General features: G+C 54.2%; 1 protein-coding gene across 3 annotated transcripts in view; it reads right to left on the bottom strand.

Moving 5' to 3' along the window:
- The window catches only part of PAX2 (paired box 2), a 75693-nt gene extending 57837 nt beyond the window's left edge, over positions 1-17856 (bottom strand). Inside the window, exons 1-3 of one of the 3 annotated variants that reach the window (XM_037497069.1) lie at positions 17799-17856; positions 14223-14391; positions 13283-13480 (exon numbers count right to left, since the gene is read on the bottom strand). In XM_037497069.1, the coding sequence (XP_037352966.1) occupies positions 13283-13480; positions 14223-14391; positions 17799-17841 (410 nt within the window). In that variant the 5' untranslated portion in view covers positions 17842-17856. The remainder of the gene's footprint in view (positions 1-13282; positions 13481-14222; positions 14392-17798) is intronic. The other 2 variants (XM_037497068.1, XM_037497070.1) reach the window with 2 other exon arrangements.
- Between the last annotated feature and the right edge of the window lie 426 nt (positions 17857-18282).

Genomic DNA, 18282 nt, shown 5'->3' on the forward strand with positions numbered 1-18282 from the left:
GAATTTTTCTCTTAAAATCCTTTATCCCTGAGCAGTGGAAATAACTGCAGTGATGATCAGTTTCTGAGCTCTTCTGGAATCTCCAGCTATGAGGGACAAGGGTAAACAGACATGGCTTGAATCTGTCAGTTATTCACTCACTTTTCCTCTTTCCTCTTCCTTTTTTATCTCCATTTTCTGTCCTCTCTTCCCCAATTCTTCCTGTTCACCTCCCTTTCCTCTGCCCTTGATGACATTTCAGAATCGAAGGCACCTGTCAAACCCATCAAACAAGAATTTCCCCCTATGACCGCCTCATTTTATCTTTAAAAGAAACACAAAATGCACAGCACCACACGAAGCCCAGAAGCCCAGAAAATGCCAACCTTCAACTCCTCAAGCAACAGGTAGACTCATCCTAGAGAAAGAACGTACAGTCACATGAAATCCCCCCACACACATACACACAGGCTGTGCTCTCGGACAAAGTGGACAAAGGGAGCAATTATTTGACTAATTCAACTCAGAAAACTGAATCACAGAGGTTTCTTCCTGGAAGGACACAAGCAGGCCCCCTTCCTAAGTCCAGCCAGGCTACAGGAGACCATCATTCTCACTGCATTTCTGATACACAGTTATGTTCATGGAATATCCTTTGGCTCCTCAAAGCTCCTTTATTTTAAAAGAATTCAATGCTTCTGCACGTATGAGCCAGTGGGTAGCTTACACACACTGAAGCTACCCACATGGCACAGCTCACACACACTGAAATAAACACAGAACAAGAAATATATACTTGATGATTACTATTGCCATAATAATAACTAGCATTTATTTAGTACTTTATATCTGTCGGGCACAATTCTAAGCAGGTTTATGTGGATTAACTCACTTAACTCTCATGAGAACCTACGAGAGAGCTGCCTGATCATGCTGAATGAGGAAACAGAGGTGCAGCAAGGATGAGATTTACCAATCACCATGTAGCAAGTGAGTAAGGGAGTTTGATTCACACTTGGCCTTTCTCCAAAAAATCCCACTTTCTTATGTTTTTCTACATAGTTTTTCATAAACTGCCTAACACATAGTAGGTGCTTAACCCCGGTTTTATGAATGAATGAAACAATAAGTGGATGAAAAACCATATCAATTAAGAACTCTGATTGTCTCCCTTAAGATGGTAAAGTGGGGGCCTCCCTGGTGGCGCAAGGGGTTGAGACACAACCTATGAAGCTGTCTGCAGCCACTGCAGCATGAGTTCCATTCCCCGGCCAGGGAGCTATCCACATGGTGCAGCAGACCTCTCCTGCCTCACCCGCTGCTCCCCTCAGCAGTGTATTTCAGTACATCTGCCTGTTCTGCTCCCCGCTCTGTCTCTAGTGAATCCTCTCACCTCCGCACCTCTGGCCTGTACCCCAGCTCTTGTATGTATAAATAAGCAAAAAAAAAGATGGTAAAGTGGATCCCTTCAGGGAAGCCAGGTCTAACAGCAGCTTACACTTATTGAGAGAGTGATTTTCCCTCCTGAGCAACTTCAGGGGAATGTGTCCATCAGCTGTGCTCCATCAGATGCCAGATGCTCTAACCACCAGGTTTCCACTTGACTTTCGAACCAAGTCCAGCCTCCCTTCAAACCAGAAGCCAGGCCCCAATGCACCAAAGATGCTTTCCAACTGCGCTGTTTCCTAGGACATTGTCCTTTGGGAATGGATATTTCCTAGTGAAATGAAAAACTTAGAAAATGAAAACCAGTGCTGGTGCTCGTCTGGATAAAAACTAAGGAATTCCATCAATTGTGTGCAGACATTTCTAAACTGCCAGATATTTGGCATCATATTAACAATGCTTACAGATGATTGACTAGAGGTTTTGGTTTTCATCCAGATGTTTGGGAGTCACCACAGTCATTAACCTGTTTGTCAGCAAGTGCTTTTGCATTTCCTAGAGACATAAGTGAACACTAAAGAGGAAAAGAAGAACCCTGAATAAAGCAATCTAAAGAGGACAGGGGTAGCAGCTATTTGACAAAACTAGTCAAGCAGACTCTGTTCCAGGAATGGGTTGCTGCCTTGGAGATCCATTAGAACATGGATCCAACCCACAGGAGACTCATGTGCTTAAAGACCTTTGAAAACCTCATAAGGCTGTCTCCTTGGCTGTCTACAGAACACCAATCAGGTCTCTGCGTGGTGGAGCCGAGACATCAGTCCAGTGTCCAGCACAGAGAGCCCACATCATACCAGTCCACCCCCTCACCTGCACCACCGCTCCACCCTCCGGGCACCTCGCTACCTGCGTGCTTGGCGATCTCTCAGCAGCACCAGTCCTCGCTGCAGATTTTGCAAAGCTTGGTGCAATTGTTTTGTGTCTTTGTATGCGCACCCCTATTTGAGATTTAGTGCTCTGCCTTTTATTATTTCCCTTCCCTCCATTTTCTTCTCCTCTGAACTTTTTCATACTATTTACAACTTCCTTGTCCGTAGAGAAACATGGTGATCTTTCAAGTGATTTTTCCTCTCTACTCAATTTATGCCCAGTAAATAGGAACTTAGATTGTTCCATTCAATGGTATTTAGGGTGACCACTCTTATCAAAGAGATCATGGCACTAAAGGACTCCTTGCAAGGGACATTTGTCAATTCTTAGGAGGAACCGGCTTGCCCTACGTGCAAGAAGGCTGCGTGCATGCAGGCACGCTTGCAGGGCGTCTCGTCTGTGCCTCTATGCTCCACTGCCCTGTGTCAATGCCGCTTGGCACTGGCACGAAGAGCCCAGTGAAACCATGATGTGGACAGCAGCCGACACTTGACCTGCTGGAGATAAATCTGGGCTCCCGCCCTCCCTGCTGCTGAACACTCAGTTCTTTCAGGGGCAGATCCACACGCCTGGCAGGGCTGCTTCCTGCCAGCCCTCCCTCCCACGCACACCCTCCCTCCCCAAGCTGCAGAGGAGGCTCACGCTGACATTATTCACAAGCAAGATTTGGGGTGTCTCTTCTCCTAGAGGTGTGAGTTGGATGAGAAGCATGGAAATCAAGCGGGACAAGCCTCTGCTTCTGGGTCATCTACTGCCTTTTTCTCCTTCTCCGGAACATCTCATATCTTCTCATTTCTCACTCTATTTGACCTTGAACACTGGCCTCTCCTTTCACACCAAAATGTGTCCCAAGGGGGATGGCACTCCCAAAGAAGCAGTTACCTGGCCTGACAAGCCTGAAGACCAGTAGCCAGAAGGGCCAGCCCATCACTTCACTCCTGGAAATAAATCCCATTGTATTTGCATTTTAATTTTCCACATAAACAAAGGCCCAGAGTACTCGCTTGGGCAGCATCACTGGACGGATTTAATTAGAAATGAAAAGTTTATAGGGCCCTCTTTAATGCGATTAATGCTCAGTTAACATTTATCACATTCGTATGCTGGGATCGCCTTTTCTAAGCACTCACTGGCCATGAAATGAATTTTGCTCAACTTTGTTTGTACCTGCCCTAGGAGGTCATCTGCTAAGGAGTCTGTACTGGCCGCCCAGGCTGTCGCCCTGCATCCAGGAACTATCTGATCCCCAGAGCCAAGTTAAGGGAAAGAGAGGGCAGGGAAGAGGGAAGCGTGTGTGCTGGGGCAGGAGCGGGCAGCGGATGGGTGAGGGTGAATACTGTTTCTAGGAGGAGCTGGGCCAGAACCGGGCTCCACCCTCTGCAAAGAGCCCAGCGCTCAGCCCCACAGACTGGCTGAAAGACTTTAGAGCCTCTTCCCTACTGAAAGCACACACATCTGGTCCATTTCTGTGGCCAAAAGCCAGGCTCTGGCAGGAGCTGCTCGGTGCAGTCACATCTGCCTGTCACTTCTCTCTGTCTTCTCCCATCTTCTTTCTACCTAGAGATTTGGTGCAATTATTTTGTGTCTTTGTATGCACACTCCTATTTGAGATTTAGTGCTCTGCCTTTTATTATTTCCCTTACCTCCGTTTTCTTCCCCTCTGAACTTTTTAATGCTATTTACAACTTTAATGCTATTTACAATTAGATCTGCCCTCCCGAGCCCATGGTGGCTAAAGGGAGGAGCCCAAGTCTTGACCCCGGCAGCACTCATCTCCTTGGCCCTCCCAGAGGCCAGGCAGCCACAGCCAGTGGGAAGGCTGCCCACCCTGGTGCCAGCTCCCCAGGGATGCAGAGCAGCAGAACATGAAACCTCTGCCGGGAGGATGGCCTTCCTTATCTTATCAAATTCTTTTCACCCTTCAATTAGAGGCTACTGAGATTGGCCTCCTAACCCAAGCCAGCTAACCCAAGTGATGGAGAGATAGAGAGAAAGGGTAAGGGAGGGAGGAGGGAGGGGGGCATCCTCTCCACAGATGATAAAGGGAGATAAATAGCTCGACCTTTGTCCCTACCTACAGGCATAGTGCCTTTGAGGATCTCAGCAGACACAAAACAAGCAACAGCTACCAGTTCCGCTAGCAGTGCCTCACGCACACCCGCCAGTCTCCACGCCATTACCTCTACCAGGGCAAATGCACACGTGCATGCACACAGACAAAATGTGCCGGGGCCCTTTGTGTTCCTGACAGGCCTCCCCACTCATTAACCCATGAGGACCGCTACTGTCCATTCAACCCCATGCTCTCCGGACAAAGCCTGCCAACATGCCAAACATGCCAAGAGATGGCAGGACTTCTTTCTGGAACCACACATTCGCTACAGCTGGAAACCCGCTGAACGGGAAACCACCAGTGCCCTGTTCAACAAGACTGACTTCTTTTAAGAGCTCCCTGGTATGCCAGGGCACCATTTAGACAGCCTCCCAGGGCTTGAATACTCGACTCCACGAGCCCACATGCTCTTTCCAAAACCGAAGCCCCCAACACACAGTCACCAGTTCCTCCTGGTATGACACATGCAGGTACCATCATATGCTCTCGAATTAGGACAAAAGGTCACAGGATAAGGGGTGGGATGGGGGCCTCCTCTCTGACCACCTCTGTAGCCTGTCAGGTCAGGTGCTGCCTACAAGGCTCCTGGTTCCTTTCACCAGCTCAGCAGAGACCCTGGGGCCAGGAGGGGGCATCAGGCCCCGGGCCCCCAGTGTCCGCCCGCCCCGACTTGTTCAAGCTGGGAACCACCGCTGTGCTCCCTGCCCACCCTCCTGCCCTCACTAGCCCTCTCGAGTCCCTCCTCCCTGATTTCTTGACCTTACTATGCCCACGAGGTAGGTCCAGTCCCTCCATCCGCCTGCTGCCCTGTCTCACAGGAGCCCTTTCTCCCCCCTGCTGCCAGGAGTCGCCTCCGTGTCCTCTGGCTCCTTTGTTCCTGCATTGCTGCAGAGGAGCTCACTGCAGAGAGGTTCAGGCAGGGCTGGCGGCAGGCAGAGGAAGTCCAGGCAAAGTGGCCAGGGGCTCCTGGGAGGGGGCACTCTCATCTGCAAAATCCAGGAAGCAGGGGAGTCCTCCCCTGCCTTTCGGTCTCTTCTGCCAGGGAGCATACTGGAGCCCATGGCACTGCAGCAGCCCAGAGCCACTGCCAAGCTGCCTGACAGTGTGCTGCCCAGGGCCATGAGCTCTGGGTCCCTAACTTCCCTTCCCACACCACTCCCTTCACTCTGTCACCTTTCTCCCCTTGGCTGCCCCCCTCTCCCCTTTCCCACCTTCTGAGTCTCTTCAGGCGCCCACCAGCCTGGTCGACCAGTTGCCCAGAGCTCTAGCTCCGTCCAACACCCCCAGACCTTGCAGGGCTACCAAAGGCCCTCAGGCCAGAGGAGCAGGAGCAATGCCCCATTGCCAAGTGTCTGTGGCTCCCTGCTCTGCACTCTCCTGAACGACCTGCCCAGGCTGCGCCAGCTCTGCCAATCCAACACCTCCCCCCTTTACCTCCGAACCCCATCACCACCTTCCTCACTCTCCAGTCCTCATTCTGTTGTCCGCCCCTTGCATCTCACTCTCGTCATCCCTCGCTGTAGAGCGCACCCTCTTTGCCACCCCCCCACCCCCCACCCCGGGCTTCTGGACTACGAGCATCGGGAACTTCTCATCCCCTGAACTTGCACTGAGGCTACTGCTCTGGTCTGAGCAGAAAGATAAGTCATGTCTGGTTGCAGACCACTGGCCCATGAACAGAATCAGGCCCGAAGATGTGTTTTATCTGGCCAGCACAGGGTTTTTTAAGAGCACATCTTCCTGCTTCCAAGCCGGACCTGTGTGTTCCAGCTCACGCCACCGTCTCGTCCCCCACACTGCCTCCTGCTGACCTTCCCCGCAGCGGCCCCAGGACATCTGTGCTGTGAGCCCCCAGACCCAGTCTGGGCCACCCGGCACCTCCATCACTGCTCCTCACGAACACACTTCGCGGTCTCACTTTGAAAGCACTGCACCCCTCCCCACCCCGCAACACACCTGACCTCCCTAGAATGCTGTTTCTCTAGAATCTCTGTTCTTTCTCTCCTCACACACACGAAACATCTCCTTGCCATGTTCTCTCTCAAGAAACAAGAAGAGTCCAGTTATTTTTGTGGTTGTGAGGTTAAGCAAGCAGAGAAGCCGGTGCTGTGACCCTCCCGTCTCCCCGGCTCCCTCTGTACCCCTCCCTCTCCCACCCAAGAGCTCCCAGGGTCTACAAGGAATGCTTGCTCCTTCTCCTCCACTCCGGGTCTTTCTCCTCTTGTTTCCCTCTCTCCCAACGTCAACCTGACGTCCAGCTTTCCTGAGGATGCCCTGGCCAGGCATACCTCCCCCACAACCCCCACCCCCTGCCTTCATGGCCCCCCAGGCTCCAATCCTTCCCCAGTTCCCAGCTATGTGTTTCTCACAGCTTCTTCCTTCTTTCCCCAGCACCGAGATTGTGGGCGAAAGATTGGGAGGCTGGGCCTGGGCCTGGTCCTCGGGAAAGCTCTGCCAGGGACTGTGTGCCAGTGCCACTGCGGTGCCTCCTGCTGCAGGAAGGGCAGGTGCCTTGGTGGGCGCTGTCTGGTGACTTTAACTGGCTGGGGTTGGGGGGAGCACTGGGAAAAGCATCTTTTGGCTGCGTATGCCGTCAGCCCCGGGCTGGTCCCGCCAACTGAGCAGGTGGGACTCAAGTACGGAAGCAAAATGGGCAGTTCTTCGTCACAAGCCAGCGTTGTTGCAGCAAAGACCTTTCTACAGGGGCTGACTGCCCTGAGGAGTGTTACATGCAAATAAAAACTGAAGGAAACTTTGATCCCTCTTGCCTGAATTACGAGATGAGGACTCTCCAGCCTGGTCCTCAGACTGCTGCCACTTTACCCCCGGGCCAGCGGCGGCCTCACTGATTGACCTGCGGGGCCCAAGAACTAGGCGTCCAGCTGGTGTCTGTGACTGCAGGTCGCACCCTGTGGGCCTTTCTCTCTTTCCTCTGCTTGCTCAGAAGCACCTAAGAGCACCAAGGCAAGCTCGCACACCCACACAAGTCCCTACACAGCAAAGGCACATGCTCTATGCCTACAAACCATCATGAATATATTCCAGCCGCACCTTCAGAGCACATGTGCTGAGCACACACAACTCACCTGCTTAACAGGAGAAAAACATGTCAACCCACGAGCTTAGTGGTAGATGGAGAAGCCCCAGGTGGTTTTCTACTTGACTTGTTATTTGGGGCCTGCTGATGAAACCCTGTTTCCCATTCCACCAGTCTGTGGGAGCCCTTCTCTCTGTCTAGACTCACCCTGGGGCTGGGGGGTGCTGCACAGGTGTACTGCACCTTGGCCGCTTCCCCTGCTAGAATCTGCACTCTGGACACCTGGCCTGGGGCGGGGTGGAGTGGGGGTGCAGGTCATATTATGAGAAGAGCCTGCCGGAAGCAGGGAGCTGGCAAGCCAGGCCAGCAACTTTTCCTGCATTCTTCCAAGGAAGGGGAAGTGGAAAAGGAATTCTTCCCACCACAGTTTCCTCTTAATGTAAGAGCCCCAACTCCAGGCAGAAACAAGGAGGGCAAAGGACAGACCTGAGCATTATGGGAAAACGTTGCAGAGTAGCTAGAGCTGAGGGTCTGGGAAGCTGCACGCACACGGTGGAGCCCCTGGCTTGAGGTGTTTCTTCGTCAGTCTTGCTGAGAAGACTGGGAAGCTGCACCCCTTGAGGGCTCATAAGGAGCCCCTCTTTGAGGCTCGTGTTCTTGAAAGGTGGGGAGAGGGTTGATTCGTCTCCTGCACCAGTTACTATGAGAGCTGCGCTCTCTCCAAAAACTGTAGTGTTCTTGTCCGTGAACACACATCATCACATATACAACAGCATATCTCATGTGTAGCAGGACAAGCCATTTCCCAACTGTTCCTGTCACCCCAACTTCCAACAATGCCTCTCATCCTCTGAATCTACTTTGCATAGTAACCCCCACCCCTTGTGCCTATAGGCACACAAAGCCATGCCCTCCTGGGCCACATGCCTGCTCCCTCCCCAGCATTTCCTTCTCCAGGCACCCCGAGTCCCTTCTCTAGGGGCTGCTCATGCCTGGCCCCATCTCCACTTGGCTAATTCCCCCTGTGGCCCCTGTATTGAACTGTTGTGTTGTCCATTTCCCTGTGACAAGGGCTCTGGTTACAGAGTTATTGATTGGTTTTCATGCAGACAGATGGGCCCCTTCTGAGCTCCCATCGAAATCCCTGGCTGTATGGGTTGATTGTTGCCTCTCGGGGTGTAGGATTGCACTGGAGACCACCCTCCACGCAACCTCCTTTGCCCAGGCTATGGCCGGTAATAAATGGAGGCAGCCTGAGCGATAATAAAAGCAATCGAGTAGGTTACCTGTGCAGACACAAGATTTATGTCTCTTCATATTTGATGGGATTGTTTTATTGAGTTCTCAGAGGAGTTGGGACACTGTTTATTTATTCATTCATTCATTCATTCATTTATTTAAGGTCTCCCTCTTTTTCTTCTTTGCATCACCCTTCAAAACTGCACATCTTGGGGCACACTGGAGCTTTCATTAGGGACAACCTCTCCTGTCTTCCTCTTCTCAAGAGTTGCCAGCTAAGCGAAGAACTCAGGGTAACCAAGCCAACACTGTTTTCGCCTAACGGTCATTTTGGTGGCCCTCTCTGAGCCAACCAACAAGGAAACAGACCAACAGGACTGCTGGCCAAGATGGCCTATCTAAAATAACTTAGGGAACAAAAATGGGCTTCCAGGCAGACAACTCCAGATCATTTTAAGTTATAAGAAAACCAACAGTCACGCCTATTTCACATGGAGTTCTAGTGATGGGCAACCTCGACAGCAAGTGACCCTCTGAGAGGACAGGGAAGCAAGACTTTTCAGAAAATGGCATGCTGGTATGCTATTTGTGACCTGGCCTACGAGGCCCAGGGCCACAGAAGGCAAGTTCTCTGTCTTTATTGCTCCCATTCCTCTATGGGAAGACATCTTCTTAGACCACCAACTGGCCTTGGCTCTTTGCTGTGAGTCCAGCAGTCCCGACCACCAAACAAGTGCCAGGGGATGGAGATGTGGCAGGCAATGTTGCCCCTCTGGCCTGCTTTCATGGCGAGCCAGGACCAACAGTCCAATGTGCAGTGTTCTAGAACCTAACTTTCAGAGAGGGAGCTGCTGACTCCAGCTTGGCTAAGTGTCATGGAAAGGACATTGCATGAACAGCTGGTAGACCAGTGCCACCCCATTGCCAGACCTCTGGTGACGAACGAAGACCTGCACATGGCACAGGATGTATTCTTTAACACAGCACGGGGGCTGTAACCTTCGTGAAGTCAGTGTGGCTTCGCCAGGAGAATGAGTGTGCTCACTTAGAGCCAAATAGGCTCAATGAGAGTGCAGGAAGCACCTGATCAGGGAGAAATTGACTCTGAAGAGTCCACTCTGAAGATCTTGGGGCAGGAGTGCCCAAAGAGTGCAGGGCAGGCTGCAAAAGTTAAGAGTCATGGACTTATTGCCAGCTCATTCCAAAACAGCACTCTTAGGGAATCTTTAGCAACCCAAGACTCTCAGGAGTGTATGTCCACTCTTCCAGGGGAGCTGTATTCCCTGCCCAAGGCAACAGACAAACCCAGAGATTTGGGCATATAATCAGGAAACTTCTCCTGCTAGTCAATTGCTCAGCCATATAACTAGGTGACATGTCCTGCCTTTCTGGGATATGGCTCTCCCTTCATCTCTCCCCCGCCCAGTCATTTCCCACACTAAGTTTCCTTCTCAAGTCACCTGTTTATAAACACTCGCCTTCTATAGAGATGGTGTGCAAGCCGAGGAGCTGGCCAGTCCATGCTTAGCAATCAGTAACCCAATATGGAGAATGAGTCAGACAGATTCCACACGCTAAGCAATCCAGATTTTTGACAGTGGTCTCAGGAGGCAAGTGGGGAAGGGGGAAAACTCTGAGGGCCTCCCTAACCAACTCTCTTAGCTCAGAGGTATTTCTATGAGGATTTGCCAAAGGAAAGTGTGTGTTGGATGTCCAAGCCTTTATCGCGACAGGATCAGAGAAAACCAAACCAGTTTTAAAGCATGAAAAGCAATTTAGTTTATAACCATGACAGCATATTTCAAAGTGCGTCCACAGCATCTGTTTTGGGGAGAAGCTGAAAAACCTTCTGATTTGGCTAAGGTGGGTAAGCACATTTGGACTTTCTTTCTTGCCAGCTACCCCCACCCCACCACACACACATACACCATTACTCATGACCATTATAAGTAATCCAACACAAGTGGGCACTTCACCAGCAATAAAGTTCTAAACTCAAGAACTGCCCATCGCCCCAGTGCACCTTGCTTTCTGCACAGAGGAAAACCTCCAAGCTCTTCCTATAGCGAGTGAGAATTTGCAAAGTTTCTGACATCACCAAGCACCAGCAGAAACATCCCGTCTTTATCAGACTTTAGGGTGAGACAAGGCATCTCAGACAAATGTTCCCCTTCAGAGCAAAGCACCTACAGGCATGAAGCGAAGGGCATGGTGCCCAGATGCAACCCCCGCCCCCGCCCCCCACCCCAACTCAGCAGCAGACAGGGAAGCCCCTGGAATTTTTTCCAAAATAAGAACATGCTAGGTTTCAGTCTCAAAGTGCAATCAAGAAAATCCTGGCTGCTCCTCGTTGACAAAGCAAGCCAGAAAGCGGGCCTGCAGAGCTGGGGCAGACTGCCCAAGCTGCCCGGGGCCTCCCTGTTCCTCTCCTCCCACTCCATCTCCATCTCCAGCAACACCTGCCCACAGATGGCTATTTCTCCACACCCAAAGGAAGCCTTCCTGCTCTTTCAAGTTGAGCAGATTCTGCAACTGTCAGAGCTGTCAAGCTGAGGTTTACTCTCTCCCACTCTCATCCCGCTCAGGGGTCATTTCCCTACATTCCTCCAATTCTGGTGGGTGCAGCTCAAGGCCTCTGAAGCTTGTGCTTGGGTTGCCTGCCTCCTGCTTTCTGTGACTTTTTGGGATGAAAACAATCCTAACGTTTGCATAGCCAGTTTCCAAAAACATCTCAGGCAATGAGGGGTATATATAGGGAAAGAAGGAGACACAGGATGCTAGACAGGGTGCTGGGCTAGGGGTGAAGCCACCACATGGATCGTTCTAATACCCCACCCATCAAGGGAAGCAAATGACTTGATCATGCATACATACACATAGACCTTATTTTCTTTTCCTATTTTTTCACCTACAACAGCATTTCTTGGGATCACTCTGCAGAACCCCAGCACCCAGTCCCAGCACCACCATTACTCCTCAGCCAGGCTGCTGTCCTCCCAAGACCTCAGTTCTAAATCACTCTCAGGACCAGCAGCCAGCAGAGTCCATATCTCTGAATGACTCAGAAAACAATAGTTTGCCACCTTCCCAGTGCTCACCAGCACTCCTGCCCCAAAGCTTTCCCAGCTTCTCAGGCTGGCTTTTAAATGCAAAAGACTCTTTCCTCTTCCAAATAACCCTGCATCTTTCTCCTGCTCCTTCACTAGGTGTCTGAATGTCAAATCACTATGCTTTCAATATCTGGCTGAGCCAGGCCCAGGGAGCTGGAGGGTTTTCGGAGGGTGTATAATTAGCTGATCAGTATTATGTTACCCTGTTCATAACTGAATAACCATTTTAATACAGATGGCACACACTGGGATAATTTCTGGGGTCGCCTTGCAGTACGTTACAGCACGAGTGTGGCAGAGGGAATCTTCTTTAGCCAAGGTACATTCTACCAGCTAATTTTACCTGCTGTTTTCAGGATGATTTGGGATAATTCCACATCATTTGCAAAATACTAAAAAAAAAATTAAAAAAAAAAAAACCAAACCCTGACACATGATGCCAGTTTCAGAAAAAAGCACCATCTGAATTCTTAGTTGTCCTTAATGAGCCTATGAAGAGTGGAGAGAATAACAAAGGTAGGAAACCTTCAGCCTTCTTCTCATTTGAGGGTTTGCCTTAAATGGGGGGGGCAGGGTGTGAAAGACTAGCTGAGGCTCTCTGGAACTCACACTGGGCTGTACAGTTCTGTGATGGGGAAGCCAGCCTGGGGTCCTGTGTCCTACTGTGGTGTTTATGTGCTGTTCCCATCGCAGAGGAACATGCCCACTGCCTACATGGAGTGTGCTCATGTATACTTCCAGAGAGCACGCTTGGGAATTTTGTGCTACTCTGTGCCAAGCTGACTCCAGCCTGTGTCATACCCCATGTGCTGGACCTGTTGTCAGTGCCGACTCAGGTCTGGACACAGGCAGCAGAGGAGTTTGGCGGCATCACCTGAGGTTTAGTCTCAGGTCCATGAGTTGTACCTCCCTGCCTGGCATCCCTTTTCTTGTCCGGCTCCCTAGCTCCCTGCCAGCTGCTGGCTGGTGGTGGCTCTACAGGCCTGGACACCCATGCATATAGGCCGGAAATTCGCACAGCACTGGCCAGCAAGCCTGGGCTCCTGGGAGGCCAGCTTTGTGGTAGTTGGCAGGTTGGTGGAGGAGCCAGGATGAGGGGTTGCCCCTAGGGAAGCGAGCATGCCTTTAGAAAGGGAAGTCTGTTTGGAGGCAGTGAATAGACACTGGTCATTTGAAAGGCTTCGGCTGTGGGCTGTGATTGTCTCTAGATACCGAGGCGCGTAATCTTGGAGTCTTAATTACCACAAACACTTGGATTCATTTCCAGGATGCTGCCGGGAGAAGCCTGGCAGGGAATACCCAGGCCCAAGCTGGAGTCTGCCCTGTCTGTCTAGCTCTATGCTGCTCCCTGCTCAAAGGATTTCGGATGGGGCGGGGGAGGAAGGGTAGAGGGTAGAGAAAGAACTGAGACCCACCGGTGCCAAGAAACCCTCCTGGCCACGAGCTGGGGGCCCGAGAGCTGCCCTGCAGACCAGGCAGCACGCTCACCTGTTGATGGAAGAGACGCTGGGCACCGTGTCGTTGTCACAGATGCCCTCTGCCAGGAGCCGGTCTCGGATCTCCCAGGCAAACATGGTCGGGTTCTGTCGCTTGTATTCGGCAATCTTGTCCACCACTTTGGGCGTCGCTACTTTGGGCTTGGAGCCTCCTATCACTCCAGGCTTGATGCTGCCAGTCTCGTAGTACCTGCGCCGGGAAGGCCGGCGGGGTCAGCGAGGGGCAGCAGCGGCGGCGGCAGCGGCGGGGGGCTGCAGGCCCTGGAGTTGCTGAGCCGCTCTCCCGCCAGAGGCAGCAGCAGAGGGAGAAGCCCGGTGTGACTGAGCTGGCTTCCAGAGGGCGCCTGGCCAGGGCAAGGGACGGGCCACCGCGGAGGATGGGGAAGGGGGAGGACAAAGGGGAAGTTCCCTCCTGGGAGGGGGTCAAACCACCCGCCTGAGCAGGTGGCCCTGGGGTGCGCAGGCAGGAGCACGGGCAGACCTGTCAGACCAGGGTGGAGGCACAAGCTCCAGCCCTTTCCCACTGGGCACAGAGCTCCTGAGCACCTTCTGCCCCCCCCACCCCCCGCTGAATTTTCTCCTCTTGGGAACCCATTCTCGCTGCTCCCCACCCTGTTCCTCCAACACCTGAGTTCCAGTGAACTCTGCCAGAAGAGGCAACACCCCTTGCTTAAGACCGGAATCTAGGCTGCCTCTCCCCCTTGCCCTGGAGCAGAAGGGGGTGCTGGTGAACCCTGCTTCACCCTTGCTCCTGCCCCCCCCACCACCCGGGCGCCCTCTCCAAAAGGAGCAGCTCTCCAGACACCCCCAAGTCAGGGCTCTCCCTTTTTCGTTGCTGTCCTCAACTTTTCGCCAAGTCCTTGGGCTGCAGACCCAGGACTGGCCCAGGAAGGAGGCAGGGGGTCTCCCGGGGGCAGCTCTGTGGCCCTCACCTGCCCAGGATTTTGCTGACACAGCCGTGGCTGACCCGCAGCTGCCTAGAGATGTCGCAGGGCCGCACGCCCTGGTGGGCCAGCTCCACGATGCGCTGCCTCACCACGTCGGGCAGGGGCCGGCCGTTCACAAACACCCCCCCGAGCTGATTCACACCCCCGTGCCCTGCTGGGGAGAGACAAGAAAAAAACACAACACCCCACACACAGCAGGGACCGGCCATTAGTCAGGGTCCGTGGCCCAGGACGTGTGAAGGGAGCAGGCAGGGTGGAAAGGTTTGTTCCCGAGTTCACGGGAGAAGGGCGGCCCGCCGCTGACCACAGCGCGGAAGACGGGGGTGGGGGGAACCCGCCCTACTGTGGATGCAGAAATGCGGACGCTGGACAGAGAGCAGGGAAAGAGCGGGGCTCCGTGGACCAGAACCATTCAAGGGAAAAAGGGAGGGAAGGAATGCAGAAGCAAGGTGTGGGAGCAGAGAGAAGGGGGAGAAGAAACAGCAAGGGGACAAACGCATCAGGAAAGAAGTGGGAACAAGGCAGGCCAGGCCTGGCAGAGGAGCACCCAGCGCAGCCAGATCCCGCCTGAGCCGCAGGCAAGAGGGAGCGAAGCGTGCGGGCAGGCGAGGGCTTGGAGGTGGGTGATTTTGGGGGGGTCTGGGCTGCCTGACTCTGTCTATAAGGGCTCCAAGCACAGAGAGGGGGCTAAGTCCCTGATAGTCCTTCTTCTGCCCCCTACCTCTTTCCTTGCATTTATTTTTATTTTAAATTAGGTTTGCAGTTTTCTTCTGCTTTCCCTGTGTTTTTGTTTTGCGTTTTGGTTGGGAGTTTTTCTTTCCTTTATGTTTTATATCTTCAGATATTGGGGGAGGCATATTTCCTTTCACTTCCCTAGTGTAGGAGAAAGCCAGGTGGAAGAGGGGAGGCTGAAGAGGTAGGGCCCAGAGGCAGCCGCAAGCTCAGGGGCAGCGGAGAGCATCCAGAGAACAGCAGCGCCTGAGCTCTTCCTCCCGCGCTCAGCCAGGTTTGGGGCCCGCCTAGCCCAGGTGGTGTGGTGGTTGCCCAGGGGTGCTGAGGGCTTACGGGGCACCCTTGCAGCCAGCAAGAGCCAGCTCGCTGTCCCCCTGACCTCTTAGGAGTCAGTGGCAGCCCAGGAGATGGCAGCGCCAGGGCGTCTGCTGTCCTGACCAGGCGCAGGGCGCTGGGCTTCCAAGCCAGCTCCAGAACCCGCTACCAACCTGGGCACCAAAGGAGGTCACCAGGTGCCAAGTCTGAGGGCACTGTCCCCCTCCCCCTTCCCCTTGGCCTGCGGGACACTTGAAATGCTGCACCCGGAGCCATCAACCCACAGCTGCATTCCCAGAGCTTCGAGTTCCAGCTGCCACGGGGCCAAACGGCCCCCAACCTGCAGCCCCGGCCCTGCTATCCTCAGGCGACTTTCGGAAAAAGCGGGAACATGCACACCCGCTTTCCTTCCGGGTCCCTTCTCCAGGAACGGAGAGGAAGGCAAGGCAAACCCCTGGGGAGAAGCCTCTGATCTGGAGGTCGGTGGAGGCCGGAACCTTTTCTTTTACCCCCCATCCAGCCTGTCTCCCCACCTCTAGCCCCGCTCCTCACCCCCCACCTCCAAGCCCCAGCCTGACCATTAATAATTTAGGCCCCGGGAGAACTCGCGTTACCGGTATGAAAAGGCGGCAGCTGCGGGCGGATTAAAGATGAATAATTCAGCCTCCCCGGGCTGCGGGCCCGGCCCCTCGGCCCCAATCTAAGGGGTGGGGATGGGAAGGGGGCGCCGCTGGCGTCCAGGGCTGGGGGCCGGGAGCCGCCGCTGCGTCGGGCCTGGAATGCGCCACCGCCGCCGGCGCGGGCTCGGGCTGCGGCTGCGTGCGGGTCGGCCCGCCAGTGCGCCGGCTCTCGCCGAGACGGTCTCCCATCCTCCGAACGGCTCCCTTCAGCTCTCCTTGCTTCCCTTTGGGTTTCAAAGTGCCATCCGGAGGACGGCTGGGGCCGGCGGATCCCCCGCAGAAGCCGGGAGAGGAGTGAGCGCAGCGGCGCGCGGGCCGGGCGCAAGCCGGGCCGGGAAGGCGGCCGTGGTCCGGCTCCGCTTTTCCAGACAGGAGCCAGCCTGGCTCTGCTTTCGGAGCCCCGCGGCAGCCCAGGCCCCTGGCCGGGATCTTCTGTGCTTGAAAATTATTTAGGGAAATGTATTTTATCCCAGGAGTATTTTTTAAGCTCCCCCCTGCAAAGCTGAATACTTGGTTAGAGAGAAACAGAGCTCTCCCTCCTTGGCGCTCTTGTCTGCAGCACAGATCCAAGCCAGGTCTAAAAAGTTTGCTGTGTTGAAAAGTTACAAATCATCCTTAATTATTAATCTACAGTGAGGAAGTTTTTTACTTATCTTTTTAAGCAAACCCCGCAAAAAAAAAAAAATCTTAGAATTGTTTTCCGGGCTAAAGATGTACAACATGAATTAGATAAATTCAAATTTCATTAAAGCAAGCCCTCTTTTCCTCTTTTTCATTTATTTTCTCCCCTTCCTCTTTCCCTGCAGCATCCTTTGCAGCGTCTTTATCTTATTTCCTTCCCCTTGTTTTGATTTCTCTCTCCTTTCTCCCCACCTTTGGCATTTGTCTTCCTTTTGTTCTTTTCGCTCATTTTCTGCCTCTTTGCCTATCCCTGGCCAGGTCACCGGCGGGACCCTCATCACCAGGGAGTGAGAGGCCAGCGAGGAGCCTCCCGAACAGGAAGCAGAGCTTTGCTCTGCCCAGGGGTCGCCTGCCCAGGGGTCCTCCCCTCCTTGTCTTGCTGACTTAGATTTCTCCTTGGAACCCCTCTTTGTTTTTAGAGCATTTACCAGGGAGAGGTGGACAAAGATGACCACTCTGCCCTGCCGAGCCTGGACCCCCAACTCAAAGAGAAGGGGAAGGAGAGGTAGAAAAGAAACGAAGTATTTCAAACCAGCCCACAGGAAGCCTCGGCCGGCCGGGCTGGTAGGGCCAGCAGACACTGGGAGCTGAGGGTCAGATGGGGGCACCCCACCCCCCACAAGCCTGACTGTCCTGAAACTGAAGCTGACCACGCTAGGTGTCTCCTCCTGGACAATCACAGTCTAACTTTGAGCCAGGTTGAGATGAGGAAAGGGAGGAGGGGGAGCCGAACAGAGAGAGAAGACAGAGGAGACACAACACAACACAACACAAAACCCTGCCAACTGCCTCCCCATCAGTGCTGCACTCCAGGGCAAGAGGGTGACCAGAGAGCAGAGTGGCTGGAGCCGGGGCCGGGGGCTGAGGAGCAAAGGCTGAAGGAGCAGGCGGCAGGAAGGAAGGTAAGTGTCGGGCACCGGGAAGGTAGGAAGGCAGGTAGAGGCAGAAGTATGGGTGACAGAGGGAGCGGGAAGCTGGAGACTTTCAGAAACACTGAGACATGAGGGGAAGAGGTAGAACGAAAAGGGGGGTTGGGAGAGGCCAGCGCGGCCTCCAAGGTGGGATCTGAGCGCCGCGGGCCGGGGCCGGGCCGGGGCCGGACAGGGCAGGGGCCGCGCGCCTGGAGCCGCAGGAGCCGGGCGCCGGTACTCACGGTGCATCGCGGAGAAGGGATCTGCTTTGCAGTGCATATCCATGGGGAGGCAGAGGAGCGGGAGCAGCGCGGCCGCCGCCGCCGTGTCGCCTCTCAAACTCAACTTCAGGACTTGAAGAGAAAAGGGAAGGACGGTGGGGGTGGGGGTGAGAGGGCGCCCGGCTGCGGCGGGGCGCGCGGGGGTGGGGGGCACGGCGCGGCGGTCCCCGCGGGGACTCCTCCCGGGCCGGCCGGCGCTCGCAACCGTAGCTGCCGCAACTTCCCGCCGTCGGGGCGCGGGGCCGGGCGGTCAGCAGAAAGGTCCTGGGGCGGCGGGCCGGGCCGGGGGGATCTGGGGGCGCATGGCGCGCGCCGCAGCGGCGGCCGGAGCTGAGGCTGGGCGGGGGCGGCGGCGCGCTCAGCTCCCCCGGAGCCCGGTCATCCAAGAGGCAGCGTTCAGAGAGGGCGAGGGCCGGGGGCGTCCCGAGGGCGCCGGGTGGGGAGC

This window comes from Talpa occidentalis, unplaced genomic scaffold (assembly GCF_014898055.3).
Source record: "Talpa occidentalis isolate TD23 unplaced genomic scaffold, MPIMG_talOcc4v2.1 talOcc4.8, whole genome shotgun sequence".
Lineage (NCBI taxonomy): Eukaryota > Metazoa > Chordata > Mammalia > Eulipotyphla > Talpidae > Talpa > Talpa occidentalis.